The sequence below is a fragment of the Oryctolagus cuniculus genome, chromosome 10 (genome assembly GCF_051225735.1).
Source record: "Oryctolagus cuniculus isolate XC-2025 breed Fujian yellow rabbit chromosome 10, ASM5122573v1, whole genome shotgun sequence".
Classification (NCBI taxonomy): Eukaryota; Metazoa; Chordata; class Mammalia; order Lagomorpha; family Leporidae; genus Oryctolagus; species Oryctolagus cuniculus.
In genome coordinates, this window is record NC_142876.1 from 54,102,422 (window position 1) to 54,128,542 (window position 26,121).

Below are 26,121 nucleotides of genomic sequence, written 5' to 3' on the forward strand. Positions count from 1 at the left end.
GAGAGAGAGAGAGAGATATCAATCTTCCATTTGCTGGGTCACTCCCCAAATGGCTGCAATGGCCAGTGCTGTGCTAGGCTGAAGCTGGGAGTTTCATCTGAGTCTCCCACGTGGATGACAGGGGCCCAAACACTTGTGCTATCTTCTGCTGCCTTTCCCAGGCCACTAGGAGGAAGTTGGATCAGAAGTAGAACAGCGGGACATGAACTGGTACCCATATAGGATACTAGCATCACAGGCAGCAGCATTACACACTTTGCCACAACTCCAGCCCCATAGTGTATTGTGTTTGACTCTGATCTATGGCGGGAGGTCAGGTGTGGAATTTTGCCCTGGTGGCATCATGCTGGGTCTCCAAACATCCAGAATTTGCAGCATTTCTGGTTCCAGATTTCCAGACAGGGATGCTCAACTTGTGTGTTGGACTAGAGAGGTAGAGGGAGAGAAGTGGAGAGACTCACAGGAAGTTTGGGGTGTAGACTCAGGATTAGCTTCAGTGAGGGACAGAGACACAGATGACCTTGGGTTCTGGGTTAGTCAGTTAGACAGACGGTGGTCCCGTTTGCTCAGGTAGGGAACGCCGACATGGAATTGAGATCCCCTCTGAGACATCCGAGTGGCAATGTCATGGAAGAAGATAGGTGTGCTGCTCTGCAGGTAAAAGCAGAGGGATGAATGACTGGGCATACCAGCTGGGAGGTCCCTGTTGGAGCTGGTGTCTGCCACACAGGCCTGATGAGACAGCTTAGCGACAGAGTACAGAGTAGTAAGACAAGGAGGGTGGCGCCTCCACAGATTCTAACACTGTGGGCTACCCAGGAGAGGGTGAGGTTGCACGTGATATTTTGAAGAGAGGTAGAAAGAACCAGACACTCCTACATTATGGAAAGCAAGCTAAGAGAGTGGTTAGAACATAGGGAGTATTCAATAAGAACAGAGGAGTGTTCAACAAGAACAGAAGTCTTTCCTTCCCACAGTCTGACTTTCTGTGGATTCAGTTACCTGAGGTCAACTACAGTGCAAGAAATATTCATGAAAAGTCCCAGAAATAAACAATTCATATGGTCAAAATAACTTTCACTAAGGTATGTTATAATTGATCTATTTTATTATTGGTTATTATTTTTAATCTCTCAATGTGCCTAATTTACAAATTGGACTTTATCACAGGTATATACATAGCATCAGAACAGAGTACAGGATTGGTACTACCCAGTAGTTTCAGGCATCTCCTGAGGGTGGGGACATATCGCCCGTGGATAAGGGGGAACAACTATATTGAAAGCTGCTGAAAACTTTAGATGATGGCTTTCTAGTAACTGCAATTTATTTTAAAATTGGATCAAGCACCCCTCAAAGCAATGAGCCCCCAACAGTTTAAGTACTCAGCAGGGGGTAAACGAATCTCTCACAAGCATAATGGAGAGAAGATTCTGTCACAGGAAGATATCAAAGCCTCTTTTAACTGCACATGTCTAATTTTAACACAATGACATCTAACCCTGCTATCAAATAAAGCTTTTGCAATGGTGATAATAATCTATAATTTTTTCAAAGATTTATTTATTTATTTGAGAGGCAAAGTTAGAGACAAAGAAAGGGAGAGACAGAGAGAGTTCACTCTTCAAATGGCTGCAATGGCCAGAATTGGGCAAGTCCAAAGCCAGGAACCAGGAGCTTCTTCCGGGTCTCCCACATGGGTGCCGGAGCCCAAGCACTTGGGCCATCCTCCACTGCTTTCCTAGGCCATTAGCAGGGAGCTGTATCAGAAGTGGAGCAGCCAGGACTCGAACTGGTGCCCATATGGGATTCCAGCACCAGAGGGGAGGCTTAACCCACTCTGTCACAGCGCCAGCACCATAATCCATAATCTGTGCCCTTCAATAGGGTGGCCACCACACAACTAGGCTCACTGAGCTCTTAAAATGGGGCTGGTTGAGGAGCTGAATTTTTGCCTACCTTGAAGTTTAATTAATTTAGGTTTAAATGCCCACATTGGGCTAGAGGCTATTGTATCAAACAGCACAGGTCTGTAAGCTTTTGGATAAGACAATAAAAAGAACTATTCGATAAAACTGGATAACCCTCGGCCGGCGCCACGGCTCAATAGGCTAATCCTCCGCCTTGCGGCGCTGGCACACCGGCTAGTCCCAGTTGCCCCTCTTCCAGGTCAGCTCTCTGCTATGGCCCGGGAGTGCAGTGGAGGATGGCCCAAGTGCTTGGGCCCTGCACCCCATGGGAGACCAGGATAAGTACCTGGCTCCTGCCATCGGATCAGCGTGGTGCGCTGGCTGCAGCGCGCCGGCCACAGCGGCCATTGGAGGGTGAACCAACGGCAAAAAGGAAGACCTTTCTCTCTGTCTCTCTCTCTCTCACTGTCCACTCTGCCTGTCAAAAAAAAAAAAAAAAAAAGAAAAAAGAAAACACTGGATAACCCAAGACTTGACTTTATGCATCAATCCAAAGTGACCATGATGAATAGCTCAGTGCTGTGGCTCTGGGCTACATCACAGGGAGGATACCTCCCAGTGAATCGTCAGAATCACTTCTGCGAGGCTGGCCCTTCTAGAACATGAGTATCTCCCTGTTGTCTGGGGAACACACCCATGTACATGCGTGCACATGTATATATAGTGTATCTGTGCATACCTGTGTCTGTGCATATGCAAATATGTATCTAGGCATGGCTAGGGAGGGATACAGCAAGCTTAATACGAGAATAGAGTAGAGGGAGGGTCATTTCTTTTTTCTTAAGGCATATCTATACTGTTTTATTTGCTACAACAAGCATATGATATTTTATAAAATAAAAACTAATGGAATGAAGACCATATTGAAGAAATATACTTAAAATCTCCACGAGCTACATTCAAAATGTTAGAAATGCAGTTTACAAAAGCGTACACATTGAAAGGTTCAGTGAAAATTAACACCACAAACCTTTTCATTCCCCTAAATTTAATCTCGCAAATGAACATTTTCCTCAAAGGCAGAAAATAGAGAACATGACAGAGAAGAAAGAGTCAAACCACAGTGAAGGAGGCATTTTTTTCCAGAGTCTTCGTTTTGAGACGTTGTGCTGTGCTGTTCTTACTGTTATGGATGATATCCTGAACTCTAACTCAACACTTAACTCTGCGCAGTGTTAACTCTTGGTGTGAGGCTCCAAGAACCCCTGAAAGAAGAGTGAGGGCGAGACCTGCAGTAACCTGCCCTGGGCGCCGGGGCGCGGCTGCCGTGGGGCGCAGTGGTTCCAGACTCTGGGCTCGAGGAATTCAGGCGTCACCGTTATGCACCGAAGGGGCTGGCCCCCAAGTGAGGGCTGAGGCCTTTCAGGGTAAGCTGTGCTGTTTCTGGAGCCCTTTTAGGTTGAGTCACTGGTGTGTTTGACGAGAGATCTTGCCCTGAGTCACGTAGAACAGGATGTCTGCTTATAAGTCCAGGGAACCCAAAGGAAAAAAGTCTGTGTCACCCATAGCTTTACAACCCCATCCCCCACATTTAGAAAGTATCCAAAGAACAACCTTCCCACGACCCCAGGTCCCAACCCAAACCAGAGAAATAAGTTTGATTGATGACTGATTGATGTCTCCGGGAACAGCTCTTTCGAGCTCTCCTGAACTGCAGAAGCAACAGCAGCCAAGGGTTTTCAGCAGATCAAGTGGGGGTGGGGGAGGTGATACGAACTTTGAATAACAGGCTGTCCCTACCTCTCTCCCACTGAGATCCGCCATGACTGGGTGCGTGGGGCTGGGCTGCCTCAGAGCCACGGGTCTGGGCTCCCCATCAAGCAGGAAGCGTCTGGCCTCACAAGCGAGCGTGCAGGGGAATCTGGTCACTGGCAGATGCTGGTAAAGCAGGCAACTTCAACAGCAATGACAAAACACGACAGTTACAACAGAGAACGTGACCCACCATATCAACAGTGCAACCCTGAGCACGCTAAGCCATTCCATTCCCCCACTCCTTCACCAACATTCCCTCAACAAACCCTATATTTATTTGTTTGTTTGTTTGTTTGTGATATAGAGTTACAGAGAAAGGAAGAGACAGAGGGAGAGGTCTTCCATCTGCTGGTTCACTCTGGCTACAATGCCAGAGCTGAGCCAATCTGAACCCAGGAGCCAGTGGCTTCTTCCAGATATCCCGTGTGGGTGCAGGGACCCAAGCAGTTGGGCCATCCTCCACTGCTTTCCCAAGCCATAAGCAGAGAGCTGGATCAGAAGAGGAGCATCTGGGACACAAACCAGCACCCGTATGGGATGCAGGTGCCATGGTCAGAGGCTCAGCCTACTATGCCACAGCACCAGACCCTCAACAAACTCTTAGGTCTCTGCGAATTTTTACCTGCATGCGGAACTGATGGCACAAATCTCCACCAACCTGGATTCTGTTTTCTACTCTTTGGCTCACCAGATGCATGACCTGGAGGGTGTTACTGGGGCATGATCAACATGTCCACAAGCTAGAGGGTGGTAGCCACTCACACATAAGGCAGCTACCTGTGCAAAGTGCTTTGCGACTCTTACTGGAGCGACACAAGGAAGACACAGAGGAAAATCGCAATTAAAGACTTATCCAGAGCACCACGTGGCTGTTGTGATCCTGAGGACCATCGTGAACACTTGCATTAAAAGCTCTCAGTCTAAGCCGAACACTCACTTCTCCTGGGGAGATCCTGCAGGGGCACATGGTTCCGTGACTGGCAGCTGCAGCACAGGTGCTTCGTAGTAGTCCCTGGGGAGCAGCACCAGGTAATCCTAGCAACACACACAGAGAAGACAGTCACTCATTCTGCGGGTGGCCCAGTCCGACGAGCTAGATTAGCAATCCCGGGTGACGTCACCCTGACTCACCAGAACACACACAGCAATTCAGCAAAGGTTCCTGACGGAGATAAGCTGCTCAGTGTGAACACTTTGCTTCTCAAAGGCTAGGAGAAATTGTACTGTCTCTACCAGGTTACTGAAAGATTTGAGAATTAACAAAGACAACCTGTTGACTGAGAGAATGTCCCTTTGAGGTCTGGGCATTTGGCATAGCGGTTAAGACATAGCTTGGGAAGTCTGCATTCCTTAGTGAAGTGCCTGGGGTCAAGTCCTGGCTCTGCTTCCAATTCCAGCTTCCTGCTAATGCACACCCTGGGAGGCACAGGTGGTGGCTCAAGTGCTTGGGTCTCCGCCACATGGGAGACCTGGGTAGAGTCCTGGGCTCCAGGTTTCAGCCCGGCCCAGCCCCAGCCCCAGCTTGTCGCTCCCCGTCTTCGTGGAGGAACGACACAGGACCCTGCGCTGTTCTTTTGTCTGCTCGGCCCTTCCCGGGTTTGCTGCTGGTTCTTCCCGGGTTGGCTACCGACCCTTCCACCTCCGTGGAAGGGCGGTTCCCCCTGCCACTTTCCCCACTTCCGCGGGGAGCGGCACACCGCCGGCCGGCTCTCTCGGGGGCTGCACAGGTGTTCCTTCAGATGTTCCCCTTAGATGTTCCTGGTGCATGCCGTCTCTCTCCTCCTTTATAGTCCTCTTCCACCAATCCCAACTCTGCTACCCACACGCGGAGTACGCTGCTCTCCTCCAATCAGGAGCAGGTCCCACAGTTTATTGGTTGAACTGGAGGCAGCTGTGTAGAAGCTGTTTCCCTTCTCAGCGCCATATTGTGGGAAAGCAGATGCATAGAATAAGTCTTAATTCCAGTAACTTAGTCTAGTCCGAGTTGCTCCCAGTTGCTCCCCACACCTGCTGTTGTACGCATTAGGGGAATGAATCAGTAATGGGATGTCTCTTTCTCTGATTCCTTTTCTGTCTCTCTGCCTTTCAAATAAACATAATAAACATTCAGTTTTAAAAATGTTCCTTTGAGGTGCTGATAGAACCCTGACTATTGGTCACGTGTGGGGGCTCTCTATCCATGCAGCTGAGCAGTACCCTAATGGCAGGCTATGCAAAGTGATGTTTTGTGATCCTGGTGATTCACAGAGCGGAGCTGGCCCTGTGCCTGTGTCGGGGAAGAGAGGAAGAACATGTTCCACCGAGTGTGCCAAGGGAAGCCCACCACGCACATGGGGCTGAGCAGTGCTGCAGGAGAGAGCAGAGCTCTGAGCTGAGATGCAGCTGGTACAGCTTCCCAGCAGTCCAGGCGTCGCTGCCCGTCTACACAGGGAGGGAGGGAGGGGACGCTGGCCTCAACTGCGAAGACACTCACGTGTGGACCATGAGGTGCTTTCTCTCCTCAGAGCAATGTAAGGGAGGAGAGAGTGGGAGACTATGATGCAAGGGACCCTCGAGTCCTACTGCCTGAGTGAGTTTTAATTAAATAAGTTATTGATCTATTAGTAAGCTTCCTCGGGCTAGGATCAGATCTCATAACATTAGATCCCAAGGATCCTAGAATGGTAGAAGTTGATAATAGGTGCTCAATTAAGCACTTTTAGAGAAGATGGGATCAAAAAATGGGAAACTATTTGTGCATAATGACACAATTGCACAGAATTAAGTCATTAAGCATCTTCCATACCTAGGTAGTAACTTAAAATGAACTTTTTATCAGTCCAACTTTGTATCCATTATCAGTATCAATGAAATTTTCCTCTTCCTCATTTATGACATCAGTGAAACATTCTTAAACTTTTAAAAAATATATTTATTTGAAAGGCAAATTGTCATAGAGAAAGGGAGAGACAGAAAGAGAGAAAGAGAGAGAGATCTTCCATCTACTGGTTCACTCCTTAAATGACCCCAAAAGCCAGGGCTGGGCCAGACAGAAGCTGAGAACCTGGAACTCCATCCTGGTCTCCCATATGGTTGACACGGGCCCAAGTACATGGGCCATCTTCCACTCCCTTCTCAGGCACATTAACAGGTAGCTGGATTGGAAATGGAGCAGCTGGGATTCGAACTAGTACTCTAATATGGGATGTTGCATGCCAGTGTTGTAGGCAGCAGCTTAACCTCCTGCACCGTAACACCAGGCCCAGCATTCTTAAACTTTTTAAAGCAATTAAACTTCCTACCAAGGAGATGCAAGACCAGGCACTGAACAGATGGCATAAACCTTCACATTATCTTTGTAAGATTCCAGATTTGGAAAAGACCTATCTGGGTAAGTATTCTCTATATGGTACAGAAGAAGTGATGGAGGCAGGCTTGGTTGGAGGTAAGGGACTTATTGAACAGAGCTGCTGATGTGGCCAATTAATAGGGTCGTGCCAGGAAGATAAACTTATGCTTCTCACTCGGAGTGCGTGAAACCATGCTTCTGCTGCAGACGGTGTTGGAAACTTTGCCATAAGCTAAGGCAGACCCCAAAGCATGCATCAGATACGGCATCTCTCAGAGCAGATTTCAGCCTTCCAAACCCCCAGAGCCTCTCTGGCTATTCTGCCACTGTTTCGGCTGATGATGAGTTTTTTGTTCAAGGCAGTCTTGGTGACGGTGTTGCCAGGGGTGAGGAGGGAGAAATCAGGGAGAGCATTACAGAGGAGCACTGGCTCCTGCAGCCGCCTCCTCTTTCCACTGCTGACGGCCTCACCGTTTTGGGTTTTCTCACCCTCTAGACTCTTCTGCCTCTATCCAGCATGATCTGCAGACAGACCGAACGTCTTGTGTGCTCATCTGATTCACAGTGGAAAATGCCAAGCTCACTTCCGAAAGACCGGGCCATAGGCATGAGCTTGCGAAGGTTTTGCATTCCCCCTAACAATTTCGTGTCGCTGCGAGTAACCATTTGGTTTCTGTTTTGTCTAAGAGAAGCTGGCTGGAAGCATCTAAAGGACACTTTGAGTGGCTTCTTTGTTGTTATATCACCTAAAGGCGCGCGTTGCCACGTTCCTGTGTCTCAACTGTAGATGATTCTGATATTTTGTGGGCACCAGGGATCTTAGTGTCAGAGGGACCATCTCTGAGCGGGGAGACTCCCATAAGACAGCACCACCCAGAGCCACGTCTTACCAAGAGCACTCCTTCTGCCTTAATACAAGCAGTCCAGGTCCCCGGGGTGATTGAAAACGGGTCTGCAAAGCCATTGCCAGGGACGCTGACAAAGGTGGGCTCCTTACTCGGCAGGAAGACGATCTCTTTGCTTTGAGCAGCACCTACCAGAAATACAAAGAACTGCTGAGTCATTTTCAAGCAGTCAGTGCTGATTTTAGGCACTCAGGTTTGAATATGCAGTTTATATCTGGAAAGGCTTAAGGTGATTTACTGATCTTATTTTCAAACAGTATACTTCTATGTATGCAGACGTATAAAATAGACTAGAAAGATACCGATCAGATGTTAGCAGTGGCTGTCTATGCTGGGATTATGAGTGGTTTTTTGAATTCATTAAATAATAATTTTAATCCATTTAAGATGCTTAGGTAAGTTCCTTGCTTTTTAGGAAATGTTCAATATATCACACTAGATATTAGATTATTCTCTCCTTTTCAAGACCATGTATTTATTGGGTAATAAGAACAATTTTTGGTCTTTGTTTCAAACAACGTGTTTTCCTCTGCACTAAACAGAGGGTCTGCAGAAGGTTCAGAGGAAGCAAGCTGGTGCGCCTGAGTTTGGGTGAAACTCCAGAAGAAAAGTCTATTCCGAATCCTCGCAGCCACCCTCACCCAACAGACTGTCAGGCCTGGAACTAAGTTCTGTGGATAAGGCAGCAACTCAGGAAGCATGGCCCTGGTTTCCTGAGGGGCGGACGTGGATGGTGAGGTGTCCAGACTAGAACCAGGAGAGCAGGGTGTTGTGTGGCACTGGGGAGGAGCAGCAGCCACACTGTGCAACGTGCAACTGGGCTCTTGACTCCAACTTGGGGAAAGGTGTTGCGGAGGATGAGGGAGCAGGTGTGTGAGTGAACAGAGAGTGGACTGCTGAGGGTGTTGCCATCCAGGAGGCACGGGATTTGTTAGGAAGAGTACAGAGTCTGAATACTTTGTCTGCAGAGACCAGCTGTGAGTCTGGGCGATTTACTGAACCTCTCAGCTTTCAGCTGCACTTCCCCCTCAACCCTCTTCAGTTCAGAGAGTTCTTGCTATGCGAGGACCGAGATGCTACAGACGCTGAAAATGACCACGTAAACCTTCTAGTTTTCCCATTGCTTATTAGTTAATCAGCCTCCAGTCACGAAACCTTGGCTGAAACAACTTGGGAATGGCTTCATCTCGTCCCCCAATCCCGACTGCCGTGGATGCTAAGGACAGATGCTTACCTCTTGATCTTAAACCAAATTTCCACTGGTGCCATTGTGTATCCTTGTGGGAATGCAGATACTTCCTGGAATCTGTTTCCTATGATGGCAGAAGCCCTAAGACTTCCAGGTCTGGTCTCTGACTGTGGCAAGGCTATTCCCTCTTCCATAGCCCCTCTGCCCACAATAATCCCTCTCTCTCCTAGGAGCTCTCTTGGGCTCTCTGCTTTATGGCATTCACCTTAAAAATTCCTAACCTTGCCCATTTCTCCCTGAACTGTTCAGTTTGCTTGAAACAATGGGAGCATTTAGGGCAGGCGGTCAAGCTCTCTCAGTGCCAAAAAGCTGACACCTATTTCACCATGAATGAGTTATAAATTAGCTTTGTTCAGTGAAGTCATCATAAGCCAGTAGGTTCAGCCAAAATACAAGTTAAATCAAGTTTTTAAATGTCAGTTAATGATACATTTACCATGAAAACTTAAATAATCAGAATGTTTAGTATCTAGGAGGTTGATCTAGTAGGAGGTCCCTAAGTCATGGTGTGTGTGTGGTAAGGGGGTTGAGGAGTGAGAGGCTCCTTGGAAGGAAGTTCTATAAAACGGTTGGTTATAAGGCCTTGAGTCAAGCCCAGTTGCGCTCTCTGCTGCCTCCCCAGTCTGCCCCCATGATTGTCCACCACATGCACCTCACCATTGCCATTCATCATCCTCACGAAACATCAAGCCAATGGGGCTGCCTGATCTTAGACTTGAACCTACAAAACTGTGAGCTAAATAAGCCTGTGTTTCCTTCATAAGTAGTTTGTCTTAGGCATTTTGTCATAGGACACCACAGGATAGCCAGAGAACTGTCTAATCAGACCATGTCCCAGGCTTCATGTGTTATGAGCATGGGTGACCATGGAAATGGGAGCAACTGTTTCCTGACCTGGTCACTTATTAATTGGCAAGAGGAATTTTACCCACCTCCCTTGGCCCAGGATGGGTAAATACTTATATGGCCAGAGACTGCTTCACTTCCAGGGTTAACATATCTCAGGATAACATGAAACAAGGAGAGAGTTGACTTGCCCACATTCAGCATCACCTGTACTTCATCCTGAAAAATAGCAAAATACCACAAAGGATTGAAGAGACAGTATTAAAAGAAATGCTAGCCAACTGGTGACTTTATTCAGGTTTCACAACTGGATGTGCAGTACAAACTCGCATAGACACACAGGTAGGCACATGCACACCCACTGAGCAGGCAGCACACAGAAGAGGGAAACGGGCCCACCTGGGAATGAACTGAAATCACTCACACTCCCTCAGCAACCGAGGTCCCCTTTTAGCCTTTTGTTATTGGGCAGACAGAGCAGAGTTTCAGACGGACTAGGTTAACAAAGCCACAGTGACAGAGGCAACCACCACTGGCTGGCAGAAAAGAAGGAAAGAGAAGAGTATTATTTCACACCACTACCCCCATAGAGATTCCACTCCACGGTCCACTTCACATGCATATAAATCTAAACAGGCACAGAAAACACAGCAACTGATAGTGGCAAAAGCAAGGCAAGAGGCTAAATACATCAGTGGTAAACTCAGGCGTAACTACAATACTGGGTCCGTGTATCTCGTGAAGTTTTATCTCCACCCTATCCAAGGACAATGTGGGCTTCTCATCCTAGAGGAAGTTCCCCTTTCCCCCAGGCCCTGGGCTCACTCTGTGAGCACTGTAGAGCCCAGAACCTTGAACAAAAGACTAAACTATTTTAAAAATTTGTTTATGTATTTATTTGAGAGGCAAAGAGAGCTCCCATCTGCTGGTTCATTCTCCAGATGCCTGTAATAGCCAGGGCTGGGTGGACCACAGCCAACAACTTGCTAAGCCAGGGCTGATCCCAGCCAGGGCTGGGCCCAGACCACAGCCAAGAACTTGACCCAGGTCTTCAGGTGTAGCAAGGACACAACTACCTGACCATCAGGTGCTGCCTCCCAGGGTGCGCATTAGCAGGAAGCTGAGGCTGGGGACAGAGCCATGACACAAACCCAGGCCCCTCCAATAGGGGATGCCAGAGTCCCAACTGATGTCATAGCCCCAGGCCAAATGCCCATCCCAGGAGTAAACTATTCTAATTCTGAACCACAGCTCACAAAACCAGGCGTGGCTGTGGCCCGAGGGAAGTTCAGGACGCTTGGGAATTCCCAGATCAGTGGTTCTGCTACTCTTCCTTGGGTTCAGATGGAGGGAGCACACACTGCATGAGACGTTGGTGACCATGAAGAGTGCTTTGGGGTAGGACCGCTGGCTCTGGAAGCAGGCGCTGCAAGTGACCCACACTGAGGAACTCGGGCTGGCCCTCACAATTTGCCAGGATTCATATTTAAGTGTTCCAAGTGGGAACATAAATATGCAAAAATGTGTGAGGGGCAGAATACAGCAAGTGAACATCCAAGAGACTCTACCCAAGATCCTGTGACCAAAAATACTCCCTCGGGAAGTGCATCAGTAGAAATCCAGTCCTTTGTGTGGACCCAGCTATACAGCAAACTAATGTCGTTCAAACGATAAACACCTGTGAGAATCTGGGGACCTGGCTTGGACTCTGAATCCCTCACATCCTATCATGACTCAATAGAAACATTGCTTTTCTCTGAATAATGAAGTAAGATTAGGGCACTAAAGAAACTGGATTGCTGTATTTGGAGGGAAGGGAGAAACAATGAGATTCCTCAGGTCCTGGGTACTATTTTGGAAGGCAGCTTGGCTGTGGAACTTCGGCCAGGCAAAATGCAGCACCAGAATCTTTGAGGGCTCCAGGAGAACTATGTCCTGGTCCCACTTTCTCTATGGGCTGACGGAGAGACAAACAGCAAGGGCACTGAATTTTGAATTGGCTGAGAACAGATGTTGGTTTATTGTGGTTGTCAGCTGACCTCTCTTACTCTGAATTTCTCTACTTAGAGACCTGGCTTGAAGAGATCAACCCCAGGGGCCAGCGCTGTGGCACAGCAGGTATAGCCACCACCTGCAGTGTTGGCATCCCATATGGGTGCCAGTTTGAGTCCCGGCTGTTCTATTTCCAATCTAGCTCTCTGCTATGGCCTGGGAAAGCAGTAGAAGATGGCCCAAGTCCTTGGGCCCCTGCACCAGCATGGGACACCTGGAGGAAGCTCCTGGCTCCTGGCTTCGGATCAGCGCAGCTCTAGTCATTGTGGCCAATTGGGGAGTGAACCAGCAGATGGAGGATTCTCTCTCTCTCTCTCTCTCTCTCTCTGCTTCTCCTGCTGTCTTGTGTAACTCTGACTTTCAAATAAATAAGTAAATCTTTTAAAAAAAGAGAGAGAGAGAGAGACCCACCCCAAAAAGAAAACCCAAGGACAAAACTGTCAGTAGCTCTACAGAAGTATTTAGTTAGAAATCTTTATAAGTTCCAAAGGTAAACAAATAATGTAAAAATTCCCTTACTCATTCTAACGAAAACTCACAATAGATGGATAGAGTGGGAAAGAATGGAGGCAAAGAGAAATATGGAGAAGAACATAAATAGCACTACTAACTATTTATCACAGTGTCTGTTCACATAATAGTTGGGTATTTTAAAAAAAAGCATCAGCCCAAAATTAGCAAGATGAGCTTCATTATAATTATTTAACATAACTCATCTTTATTTTCCACAGATGGCTTTAAAAAATACTTGTTATGTTATAAACATAAAAACATACTACACAAAGTTTATGGGAAAATGGAATTAAAAGTTTATTTTGGTGTGAAAATTTTGAAATCTGTGCATAACATTTTTATAATACTCATTTTCCACAAACTTTTTTGAAGACCCTTCATGTGAAATGGACTTCAAATTATTGTTTTTTGCACCAAAAAAATTGACCTTTTCATTCCATTTTTCATGAACTTTTTGAAGCACCCTCATAGCCTAATATCATTTTGGAAGCTTCCTTCTTATAAAAAGTCCCACAGATAAACAATTTGTCTGTAACCCCTTTGTTTTCTGATTTGGTGACCAAGTTACAGTAACAATGAACTGTGAATCCACGTGTATGCTTTCACTCAAAACTCTACCTTCCCCCAAGCCCCAAGTCTAACCTCAACTCCAACCCCAACCCATACTCTGGCAAAAAGGAATCCTGGAGTCAGGTCTGGGGGGAGTTCCCCTCTAGAGGGCTCATGCGTGTGTGTAGACAGATACTAGAGTGTTCATGTGTGTGTAGACAGATACTAGAGTGTTCATGTGTGTGTAGACAGATACTAGAGTGTTCATGCGTGTGTAGACAGATACTAGAGTGCTCACGTGTGTGTAGACAGATACTAGAGGGCTCATGTGTGTGTAGACAGATACTAGAGTGCTCATGCATGTGTAGACAGATACTAGAGTGCTCATGCGTGTGTGTCCACAGCTACTCTGCTATGAAGACTTCCCTGCTGGCTGTGTACCTGCACGGGGGTCATCTGGGCATATCCTCTCCAGCTAAACTCAGGAAACGTCAGGGGATCGAATCCAAACCGAAGGGCTCCTCCGGCAGGTGTGGTGCCTTCTTCGATCTCATACTTCATATGATGCAAATCCGGGAAATAGTAGTTCTTTTCAGGACTTTTAGAAATAAAAAGTAAAGTAAATGCGGATGCAGCAAGTTAGATTCATGGATCGTCTCAGTGTTCTTTAACCTCGATATTTGGTGCTAAAAGAACTCCGCAAAGCTCACAGAGTGCATTAAAGAAGGACAAAGACAAGGGGCCCCTGCTTTCTCCGTAAAGTATTGCTTGCATTCATGTTTACATCCCCATAAACGATACCTAACACTTACTCGTTCCAAGAAGGAAGATGAGAAAGTCATTTAGCACAACCCATACGTGTAGCATCCTTTACTATGTTCTAAATGCTTGTTAACAACTTAGCAAAGTCAAATGAGGCTCTGAACTATGTATTGTTGCACACTCATATGCACTCATTGGACAAATACGAATATCTACACGCCAGGCACTGCTGCTATGCACTACAGCTACAATAGTGCACATGATATAAAGTCTTTCGTGTACTTAATTGTTTAAAAGGCATAGGGACTGAAACAGATGAGAGATCTTCCATGCACTGGTTCACTCTTCAAAGGCCCACAACAGCATGAAATCCAAACCAGGTCTCCCAGCTGGGAGGAAGGTCCCCAAGTACTCGAGCCACCGCCTGCTGCCTCCCCAGTTGGGCATTAGCAGGAAACTGGAAGTGGAGCTGGGCGCCGCAAGCAGTGTCTTAACTACTGCACCAAATGCCTACTCAAAGTGAATGTGCATGCTTTTGAAACATATAGGAAAACCTTAAAATGCCCGGATAATATTCTAAACAATCATTTGGGAGGATTTCATACAAAAGGATATAATTTTTGCCGAACTAGAGAAAGGATGCTGTGACATCTACATTGCTGGTTTGCTGTCCCCTTTACCTCAGTCACTATTCAATAATCAACCAAAGGACATGCTCTACATTTAGAGGTGTAAATAACATGGGATGTAATGTAAAAAAGTCAATGTTTTTTGCCTCTGACTGGGTCATTTAATTCTGATTCGGTTGCATTATTACAACCCTGAAATTAGCCAATCACTTATATCACAGAAAAGAGAAAAAAATGTTTGCCAGTTACATAGGGGGAAGGTTCACTTTAGTAACACAGGGTGGAAAGAGGCAAAACTCTGGTGGGGAACGTTTATGAGCTATTAACAAAGTTCCTCTGGTCCTGGCGAGGCTTACAGGTTTGCAGGACAAGTCTGCAGGTGCGCCCTTCCCCCAGATCTTCCATATAGAATTCTAGCAGTGAGAGCCAATCCGGATGACAGAGGAAAAGCATAGACTTCTGGAATTCAAATGCTGGGAACACGGAGGGAAAGGAGGGAGGCCCCGCACTGAAGGCACACAATTTACCCTACCAACATGTAAGATTTGCCAACCTGTTGATGCTACTAGTGGTGAAAGTACTTGAGATTCAGAAGAGACTGCACGGCCCAGAGTTTCCAGCATATGACTAAAAGTTAGAATATGAAAACTTCACTTCTTCTACCCTCCACTGGGGGAAAATTATGAATGAATTATGGTTTCAAAATCCATACAAAGTGTGCAATGTAATGGGCAGAGATAGCTGCTGCGACACCGCATGGGGCTCCATCTCCACGTCACTCCCTTGCACCGACACTACATTTGAATTTACTTCTGCATGGAACAGGCACTTCTTCCCCACTTCTAAGCTTTCCTATTGTTCCATCTGCCCACCCAGTCCCAAATAACACACTCGGCCTCTCTGCTCCCTGAGCCATGAGTCCAAGGGAGAAACAGGAACTGAATCCCACTGGCCGCAGAACCTGCGTTCTTCCCCCTTCTCACTGCCTCTCTGTACCAGGGCGGGGCTGCGTGTCTGCTGGCTCCTCGTGCGGTGGCTGACACGCTGAGGCTAGGTCACCGGATGCTGCTGCATGCTTCCAGCTCTCCTCTCGCCCACCTGGCTTTTTGTGCCCACGGGAACTTTCGAGAGCAGCTGTCCCATGGCCTGTGCAGTGGAACGGGTTTTACCGGCGACCTCACTTCCTGCTCTAATCAATTCACTGACAAAGATCCAGTTTCCAGTTATACAGGACAGTGTACTCTGCCCTCCTCTGTCCTCAGCTGCTTCTCTCTCCACAGGGTTGTAGCACAGGCAAGAACGTCGGAGACAGTTGCTACGGCTGGCGTGTGTCTCCCAAAGGTTCAGGCACTAGAAGCTTCCACCTCATTGTGGGGAGGGTATGAGAGATGGGGGAACTCTTAAGAGGCAGGGCCTAGCGAAAGGTCATGAGGTCACTGGAAATGCTGTCCTCAGAGGGATCAGCACAGTTCCTGTGTGACCCCAGTTAGTTGCTACAAGGTGAGGCATTACAGACCCAGCTCTCTCGGCCACGTGGCTTCCTGCTTGGCTTGTAATCCTCTCCCACCTGTGACCTGCCCTGAGACCCCTGCCAGCATCTGTGCCCTGCTGTTTGCACTTGCAGCCTGCATGTCTGGGAGCGAAACGGACCCCTTTTCTGCCTAAGTTACCCAAGCTCAGGGCCTTTGTTACAGCAACGGAAGGCAGACTCAGACACTTGTCTGCCACGTGTTAACTCAGAAGCAACCTCCCCGCAGACTCACCGCTGGCACGCCTCCCCGGCGACGTGCTCCCGGCACGGGCACTCTCCCGAGGGCCCGCTGCACATGGTGGTGAGCGCTCCGCCAACGTCACAGCGGCACCCTGCAAGTCGGGGAGCGGCAATGGTTACCCACCAGACCATCTCCATGCGGAACGCTTTCCCTCTCTCTACACGAAGGAAACCTTTCCCCTCCACATCTCACCTCTGGCAGGTGTCTGGAATAGGCGGAGCCTTCCAAATTCAGGGAGCCCTGGCCCTCCAAAAGCCTACATCTAAACTGGAGGAGTGGTATCCAGTACCATGGTGAGAGTAGCCCAAGAACGGAACCTGATTTAGAAACAGCTCCATCGGCCGGCGCCGCAGCTCACTAGGCTAATCCTCCGCCTTGCAGCGCTGGCACACCAGGTTCTAGTCCCGGTCGGGGCACCGGATTCTGTCCCGGTTGCCCCTCTTCCAGGCCAGCTCTCTGCCGTGGCCAGGGAGTGCAGTGGAGGATGGCCCAAGTGCTTGGGCCCTGCATCCCATGGGAGACCAGGAGAAGTACCTGGCTCCTGCCATCGGATCAGTGCTGTGCGCCGGCCGCGGCGGCCATTGGAGGGTGAACCAACGGCAAAGGAAGACCTTTCTCTCTGTCTCTCTCTCTCACTGTCCACTCTGCCTGTCAAAAAAAAAAAAAAAAAAGAAAAGAAACAGCTCCATCATAAATAACATGTACCAAGGGAGGACACTGTAAGAGATTCATGAATGGCCTCAGGGAATAACAGCTTGCAATTTCACTCTTCGACATAGTTTACTTAATCACTTATTTGAGAGACAGGGAGAATTCTCATCTACTGGTTCATTCCTCAAATGCCCGTAACAGCTGGGGCTGGGCCAGGCTAAATCCAGGAGCTCAGAACTTGACCCAGTCTCTCATGTGGGTGACAGAGATCCAATTACTTAGTTCACCACCATTGCCTCCCAAGGTTGCCATCAGCCGGAAGCTGGGTATTGAAGCCAGGTGCAGATACCCTAACCATTGGGCTAAACAATCACTCTACCTTTTTGATAATACAAAATATATCTTTAAAATTACTAAGTCTTGATATTATTTATAAACTTCATCCTCCTTCAGCTACTATTTTTAAAATTAAATCAACAATGTGCTGGTAGACATGAAGTGGCAGCAGCCCTATTTGCAATTTATGATCAACTTCAAAGGAGCATTTGCCTAAATTCCCTAGATGGAAGGTTTCAGTGCGAGCCCATCCAAAAGTCTGCCTGAAGACAATGAACACACGAGGAGGTTCCCCGACAGTCTGCGTCCACCAACACTTGTCTTTGCTCAGGAGCCACCAGAAGTATTTACCTTGACACCCAAAGTAATTGCTCTTTTCCAAAGCAAAATATCCATCTTCACAGGTGTCACAGGCATCGCCAGTCACATGAAGCTTGCAGGAACAGTCACCATCTCCCTGCAGAGCCATGAGCCAGAGGACAGAATGTGATACAATTCCAGAATTCGTTCATCTTCGAGATGGCAAACGGACTGCACAATAGGAAGCCACGTGGGCAGGACCTGAGAAAGATGGCCCAGCTCCATACGACTAGAGAGGTACGAATACACTCCCCGGAAACCCCACAGGCACGGACACGAACATTCTGCAGGACCTCAGCTCACATTACCTGCCCACACTCTCCAATTCCACTGGCTGTGCCCGCCTCGTGGCATTGGCATTCTGCAGAGACAAGAAACAAGGGTTACATAAAAGACAGTTCTCTGGCTCTGGGAACGTCCCCTGCCTGCAACACGACACATACAATCAGACTTTCCAGCCTACACAAGCAGAGTTACAGCTTGTACCACTGAGGCCTAAGATTGGGTTGTTTTCTGGGGTTAGGAGAACAAACTAATCAAGACCCTCTGTTCACAAGGAGCAAGCAGTGTATGGCTACTCCAGGGCAGAAGCTACAATGGTGTGGGATTTTCAAATGATTCTAACGTCAAGGTCATCATTCACAGGCTGGCATGAAAATCTGCTCTATTCAAGGATATGGATTCTGTTTAATGCCTTTACCTCAGTGTTTTTAAGTTATCTTGGCCTCAAAATAAGCATGAAATTAAAAGCAGAAAGAGTGGATTATAATAAAGCCAGGAGATTAAAACCATTGGTTAAGCAGCTTTCTTCACAAATAACCAAATACATAAGGAAATAGGCTACAGATCATTTGCCAAGATTCTGAAGATGACAGAAGTGCTGCCCACAGTGTGTGTCTATACAAATTTCACACAAATTGAACTGATTCAACAAAGGGCTCCTCTGCAGGTAAGTAGAGAAAATGAAGAGGAAGCTACAATGTAGTAAATTATGGAGATAAGAAATCTTACCTGAACACCCATCGGGGTTTTCTTTGACCAGATTCCAATATAATGGTTTGCAGATGCTACAAGTAGGGCTTTCAACATGAAGCTTGCATTGACAATAATCCTTTAAGGAAAATCAAACTAACATTTGACATCTTGGCATTAAGACCTATTTTGAAATATGTATTCTGAGAAAAGGCTTGTCACAGAAAGTTTCCCGCTAAGGTTGTCCCTGGGAGGCAGTGGTGACGGCTCAAGTAATTGGGTTCCTGCCACCCATGTGGGAAGCTGGGATTGAGTTCCCAGCTCCTGGTTTTTGCCCTGGCCCACCCTGGCTGTTTAGGCAGGAGGGTAAACTAATAGATGAAAGCTCTCTCTCTCTCTATGTGTCTTTTTCTTTGTCAATCAAATAATTTTTAATTCTTTTTAAAGAAAGAAAAGTAATTTAGTTTCTTTGGAGGTAATAAAAGCACTGGATTGATTTCAGCAATCTACTAATTGATTTTGGCTTTTTAATTCATTTTATTATTATCCACATAATCTATATGCGTGAATAAAAAGAAATCAAAAAATACAGAAGGAATATATGTCACTCTTATATTTATGAGACCCTCAGTGTCTGTTGAGGCTGTTACAGGATGGATTTAAATTTAAATGGAAAAATATCTTGAGAGTTAATTTGTTGGGAAACAGAAAAGTGTCATGTTTATCTCCAAGTGCTTTGTTTGAGACATGAGATTCACTGCCGCAGGCTTCAGTACCACTGAGCCCCAGCCTTCAGGCAGTGGAAGCCCCTCCCCCTGAGCCACTCAGTGCCTGGAGGTCAGCAACCCCAGGCCCTGTGGCCAAAGAGTCGTCATTTCTAAAAGTTGTAGAAAATTATCCCAAATACCAAAGTATTGTACTTGGTATAAAATAAAAGAAGTTGCAATTGCTTTGTGCACAATTTTATTTGATGTGTCATTGGCCACTGGCCTCACTTTTATTAATTATGCAAACCAGCCTTATGCACAGCTCCATGGAGGCAACCTCCCCAGAGTAACCTACAGCAGGTAACAAACTCAGGGCTGCAGAATTAAAAGTTTAAAGAAAACTTATTCTCCTGGTTTTGAAATCAAAACTCATAGACTCATATATGCACTTTGAGAAAGAACAAATATCTCCTTAAGCAATCTGTCTGGAGGCTTATTTTAGCTTTCTTGTAATTTCAGCTGGAATTGCAACCCTTAGATATCAATTCTCTACTTACCAAACTGGAGTCGGTGGTACCGGCTGGGTCACAGGCGAGGCTGGAAGCTGTGCATGATCGAGAAATGTTTTCAGTGTCTGGGGACTTGTTTGGGTTTTTGTGTCTCTGTTCTGATATGCCTCAAAATTTTAAAAGTTGCGCTTCCTTTTTAAAAACAATGTATCTACACTTACACATTTGATAGATGAAAAATAAACCCTTTGTGTGCAATAATTCATGGCAAGTCACCCTGCATGTGATCCCTCTCCCCAAATTACTCCTTCTGCTACTCACCACCTCCATACCCTCCCACGTCTAATGGGTGATGGAGATATTTAAAAATTTTGAGCATCTTTATTATGGCCCAGAAGGGGGCAATATTGAACCAGGAGATTGTAACTTGTCCATTGCAAAGTGACAGAATCTGTAAGTATGTTGGTTGGTTAACTGAGAGTGAATTCTGTAATTATCACAACCCCTTTGTTTAGGAATCAATTAGTGTGCTTTCCTGTCTGCCACTCTGGCACCGCGAGCCCAAGATCACCTCTCCACCATAACCAGGGATCTCACCAAGTCCCGGGATGACTGATTCACTGCGTTGGATCCGAAAATGGGTTGAAGAAGCCTGTTTTGAGCCTGGTTCTGCATACTTTTAAATAACCCCACAGTGGGCTCTTGCTACAAATAAATGTCCCTTAGCCTCCCTGCCTTCATTTCCTCTTTGTCTCAGTTTTCCCTGGGTGACTCGCTTTCACTTTCTCTCTCTCTCAGACCTCAGGCCTCAACCTGGTGCCTCTAGGATTCATCTGGGAAGGCTTTGGGTCTGCGTCTGCGCTGTGCCCAGACGGCCCTGACACGAGGCTCCCAGGGTTGCTGGGGACAGGAGGGGCTCTGGGAAAACTATGTTCTCGCGGTGGAAAGCCTGGCTCAGCCTGCCACAGACACCGCTTCTCCACAGAGCAAGAGTCCCCTAAAACCAGCTGTTGGGGTCACCAGCTGGGCTGTGGAGGCTGCACATCAAGGAGCTGGGGGAGACCCATGACTACCTCATTTCTGTCCCTCCTGCCGGGGAACACGCCACCTCCCAATCGATTTGCATCTCCTCCTTGGCTCACTTTTTTTTTTTTTTTTTTTTTTTTTTTTTGACAGGCAGAGTTAGACAGTGAGAGACAGAAAGAAAGGTCTTCCTTCCGTTGGTTCACCCACCAAATGGCTGCTACAGCTGGCACGCTGCGCCAATCAGAAGCCAGGAGCCAGGTGCTTCCTCCTGGTCTCCCATGCAGGTGCAGGCACCCAAGCACTTGGGCCATCCTCCACTGCACTCCCAGGCCACAGCAGAGAGCTGGACTGGAAGAGGAGCAACCGGGACAGAATCCGGCACCCCGACCAGGACTAGAACCCAGTGTGCCTGTGCCATAGGCGGAGGATTAGCCTAGTGAGCCTCAGCGCTGGCCAAGCTCACTCTTTCCAAACTGCATGGAGTCCAGGGTCCACAGCCCCCTGCCCTGCAGGGCAGAGACACAGCACAGACCCTGCTCTGCCTGCAGCAAGGGGGCCTCCTAGAAAGAGACCCAGCGCTGCCAACATCAGGGCCACTGCCAGTAACAAGAGGAGGCTCAGGGGGCTGGCGCTGTGGCACAGTGGGTTAAAGCCCTGGCCTGAAGTGCTGGCATCCCATATGGGCACCGGTTCTATTCCCGGCTGCTCCTCTTCCAATCCAGCTCTCTGCTATGGCCTGGGAAAGCAGTAGAAGATGGCCCAAGTCCTTGGGCCCCTGCACCCACGTGGGAGACCCGAAAGAAGCTCCTGGCTCCTGGCTTTGCATCAGCGCAGCTCTGGCTATTGTGGCTATCTGGGGAGTGAACCAGCGGATGGAAGACCTCTCCCTTTCTCTCTACCTCTTCTGTAACTCTTTCAAACAAATAAAATAAATCTTTAAAAAAGCAAAAAAAGAGGAGGCACAGTGCCTGGGCACACGGGACAACAAGCACCAAGGAGTCACCTTTGCCATACTGCTCTGCCCTGAGAACTGGCAACTACACAGAAAAAAAAAAAAAAAACTTACAGCACATGGGAACCGAAATCCCTTTTAGTTAGGAACAGATCATTTGTGGATTCCTTTGCGAATGCATATCTTCAGGGCACTTGAACTGGGAGGAACCAGGGAGATTGGGTCAAATGTGAGGGAGTGACCAGAGCTGTGTGTTGGGGAGTGGGGGGCTCTTCTGAAGGGGCTGCACACACCGGCGGCCAACCCTGCGGTGCTCTGCCGGCTCCCTTACCTTGGCAGTGGGGGAAGTCAAAGGCTCCCAAGAGACACCTGTCACACTGCCGTCCTGTAATCCCCGGCTGGCATTCACACTGTCCGGTCTCTGGGTTGCAGGGCACTGGGTAGGATCCGAGCGCGGAACACTGGCAGGCTGGGGGGGTGAAAGGAACTCAGATTCAGGTGCAGGGTGGGAGTGGGTGGGAGGGAGAGTGTCCTGGATCAGAGCACAGGGTTGGGGCCAGGAAGACCCAAACACAGATTCCAGCTCCACCGCTTATTTCATCTGGAACCTGACACAAGTTGCTCAGCTGCTCCCAGCCTCAGTCTCCCCTTCCGTAAATGGGAGTGACACTAGCATCCACCTGGTAAGATTGTTGTGGGATTAAATAATACTTGAAAGACTTGGGGCCAGCACCTGCCGTAGCGAAGGCTCAACTAGTGCTAGCTTGTATTTCGGTCACTAATTTTGTATTGAACAAGATCAGCTGGGGGTGGGTGAGGGCTGGGGGAGGCTCATGGCGGGTATAGTTGAGAGGGGCTGTGCCTCACCAGAAAGTCCACTTTAATTCCACAACCCACTGGGAATCAACCACAAACCATGCCAGTCCAGATCAGCCAGCAACTGTTTTCTCTGTCCTCCTGTTTTCACACCTAGTTTTCAACTTCTAGAGTAGTTGAATAATCATGGACAAAGCTATGCAGACAGGGTTAGGAATGGATGGGAAAGGCATCCCAGTATCCCAGTAACACCCCATGCTGTTACCATCATCTCTCGCTAAGCAAGTGACTAAGGCACAGGCTGGGAACAGGTGTTAAGCATAGTGGTTAAGACATCCACATCCCACATCTGAGTGCCTGGGTTTCATTCCTGGCTCTGATTCCCGACTCCAGCTTCCTACTAATTGCATTCTGGGAGGCAGCAGGTGATGGCTCCTGTGGTTGGGTCCCTGCCACCCACATGGGCGACCTGGATCGGGTTCTCGGCTCCTGGTGTCAGCTCAGCCCAGCCGCAGGCATCTGAGGAGTAAGCCAGAGGGTAGGAGCTGTCTTTATCTGTCTCTCTAATCAATAAAAACTCACATAAAAAGTAAAATAAAGAAAAAAGCAGGTGCAGGTGGACAGAAGATTCTGATTGTTCTCTCTGCTGCCTTCCCACTGGGCCTGGCTCCTAACGCGCTCTGTGCAGTAAACTCCTCCAGTGCTGTAATTGCTCAGTGTCAAGTGAAGTTCATAACTTAAGTGGTATTTCCAAAGTCACCAAATCAGTCCATAGCAGAGGGCTTCAGTCTCTGTGTATTCAAATACCGACTGTCACTCAATAGTCATGCAATCATGAGCAAGCTGCTTAGTCTCATTAAGCCTCAGTTCCCTCTTCTGTCAATTGGGGCTGATGATAGTAAATGCCTACTTCCTAAGATCATCAGAGAGTCACCAGCAATAAGGTGCGAAAAGCACCGAGCACAATGCTTGTCATACAGGAAGTCCTCAGTGTTTGCTCTATCAATGTTCTCATTCTAATCATCCAAGGCCCCCACTGCTGGAGAAGATGCATTTTATGCTAGCTCACACTGAATTAATGGAATGAATTAGTATTTCTTACTTCCAAATTTATACTTGGTGTATTTTTTTATTAAAATGCAACTTTGCAAAATATCAAAAATTCCACACTAGCTGGGGCCTTGGGAAAGAAAATATTCCTAAGTCCCAATTCTTGTGATTTACTTACAGGTCATCAGAATGATTCAGCCTGGGCACATGGAACACCTCTGAGGGTGGACCACACCGTTTTCAATCTCTGAGAGAACTTGACCACCCTTTTTCTCTAAGTTACTCTAAAAGCACTTCTTAGCAATACTGATCATGAAGATAGAGTTTGCCCTAGTTGTCAATGGAATAATAAACTCTCAGACAGAAGGGAACATGGCTAGTGTTTTCAATATCAATTGCCTGGGCCTTCAATGGGCCGCGTGTCTTGCTCAGGGTTTTCAGTTAGAGAATGCCCCAATTCTCATCTTCCTGCTTTACCTTTATCCAGCCAGCAGATATTAACTGCGGGCCTATTGTGTTCAACAGTACTGTGGCCAGATGTTGTGGGGGAGTACGTACCAAACAACACACACTTCCTGTTCTCAAGAGCCAAAAATCCAGAAGAGGGGCTGGAGAATTCCTGACATGGTATGAAGTACCCCACCCTGCCAGAGACTAAATGTGAGAGACCTGTCTAATGCCGCTCTGTCAGCTGGTAGCAGACAGCAGGTCAAGACTGCTCTCCTACTGCCATCTCCAGCAGTGCTCTTTCCCACCAGGCCTGTCTGCAGGAAGGAAGTGCCTACCTAACGGCAGATTTCTGAGGAAGTGTTCTTGGGCTCTGTGATGTCAGCATGGCTAAGCTGTATGTGCTCAGATGTTTGGGGAAACACCAGCCTAGACGTTGCTGTGAAGGTTGGTCTTAGATGAAATCAGCATTTAAATCAGTAGACATTTAGACGAGATTGGGTGTGTTCAGGGTGCTATGGCTGTAGACAATCTACTAGTAGACACTTAGTAAAGCAGACTATCTTTCTTTTTTTTAATTTATTTATTTTTATTTTTTGACAGGCAGAGTGGACAGTGAGAGAGAGAGAGAGACAGAGAGAAAGGTCTTCCTTTGCCATTGGTTCACCTTCCAATGGCTGCTGTGGCCGGCGCGCTGCGGCCGGCGCACCGCGCTGATCCAATGGCAGGAGCCAGGTACTTATCCTGGTCTCCCATGGGGTTCATGGCCCAAGTACTTGGGCCATCCTCCACTGCACTCCCTGGGCACAGCAGAGAGCTGGCCTGGAAGAGGGGCAACCAGGACAGAATCCAGTGCCCCGACCGGGACTAGAACCTGGTGTGCCGGCGCCACAAGGCAGAGGATTAGCCAAGTGAGCCGTGGCGCCGGCCAAAGCCGACTATCTTTCATAATGTGGGTGGGCCTTATCCAATCAGTGGAAGGCCTTCAAAGAACATCTTCCAAGGAAGGAGGAACTCCACACAGACTGCCTTCAGGTTGCAGCTATGAAAACAACTTTCTCCATGTCTCCAGCCTTCTGGGCTACCTTGCAGATTTTGGACTTGCCAGCCCACACAACTGTGTGAACCATTTCCTTAAAATAAATAGATCTATGTATCAGGGCCGGCTCTGTGGCATAGTGGATTGAGCCTCTGCTGCAGCGCTGGTATTCCATATGGACGCCAGTTTGAGTCCTGGCTGCTCTACTTCTGATCCAGCTCTCTGCTATGGTCTGGGAAAGCAGTGGAAGATGGCCCAAGTCCTTGGGCCCCTGTATCTGCATGGGAGACCTGAGACATGCTGTTTCTCTGGAGAACACTAATACAGATGTTGGCACCAAGAAAAACATGTCTATAGGAACAGAATCTTAAGAAGCAGTTCTCTGAATTGGTTTTGGGTCTTATGCAATTGGTTCTCTAATCTGATTACATTTGGAGGCACAGATGTCTATTTCCAGTAGTGAAGAGAGCACAGATATCCCATGGTGCGGTGTGGCAACTGAGATATGCATAAATGATACTATTGGATATTCCTACCCAGCACTTCTAAGAGACCAGTTTCTGGGAGGTCATGGATTTGATAACTTATGACACTGTTGTCACACTAACTGAATTACCAAACTTGCAAGTGTCTGCTGTTAAAGCAAGGGTACTGCTTGGTAAGGACTGGGATTCTGAAAACTGATTTGGGGATGTACAGGAGGATCAAGATGAAGGTGGGGACATGGAGTTCCTAAATGCTGACGAGTCTTCTATGTCAGTAGACACAACCTTTCCCCCACGGCTGGGTGAATTAATACTGCCTTGACTGAGGGAACTGAAATCGCCTCCCATGGAGTAGTGAACTGCCTTGCAAGACACTTCTGAGTCTCCCCAGGATCCGCTCCTTCCACCCCTCTTTCCTGTAGGCTAACGATGAGACTCAAG

At 47.7% G+C, this 26,121-nt stretch overlaps 1 protein-coding gene across 2 annotated transcripts in view; it reads right to left on the bottom strand.

Moving 5' to 3' along the window:
* Positions 1 to 26,121, bottom strand: part of LAMA3 (laminin subunit alpha 3) — a 256,090-nt gene that overhangs the window by 117,729 nt on the left and 112,240 nt on the right. Inside the window, exons 13-23 of one of the 2 annotated variants that reach the window (XM_008261146.5) lie at positions 22,175 to 22,312; positions 19,914 to 19,960; positions 18,689 to 18,788; positions 17,986 to 18,038; positions 17,669 to 17,774; positions 16,322 to 16,421; positions 13,609 to 13,765; positions 10,140 to 10,272; positions 7,944 to 8,086; positions 4,663 to 4,760; positions 3,711 to 3,864 (exon numbers count right to left, since the gene is read on the bottom strand). In XM_008261146.5, coding sequence (XP_008259368.3) covers positions 3,711 to 3,864; positions 4,663 to 4,760; positions 7,944 to 8,086; positions 10,140 to 10,272; positions 13,609 to 13,765; positions 16,322 to 16,421; positions 17,669 to 17,774; positions 17,986 to 18,038; positions 18,689 to 18,788; positions 19,914 to 19,960; positions 22,175 to 22,312 — 1,229 coding nt within the window. The remainder of the gene's footprint in view (positions 1 to 3,710; positions 3,865 to 4,662; positions 4,761 to 7,943; positions 8,087 to 10,139; positions 10,273 to 13,608; positions 13,766 to 16,321; positions 16,422 to 17,668; positions 17,775 to 17,985; positions 18,039 to 18,688; positions 18,789 to 19,913; positions 19,961 to 22,174; positions 22,313 to 26,121) is intronic. The other variant, XM_051851337.3, reaches the window with a different exon arrangement.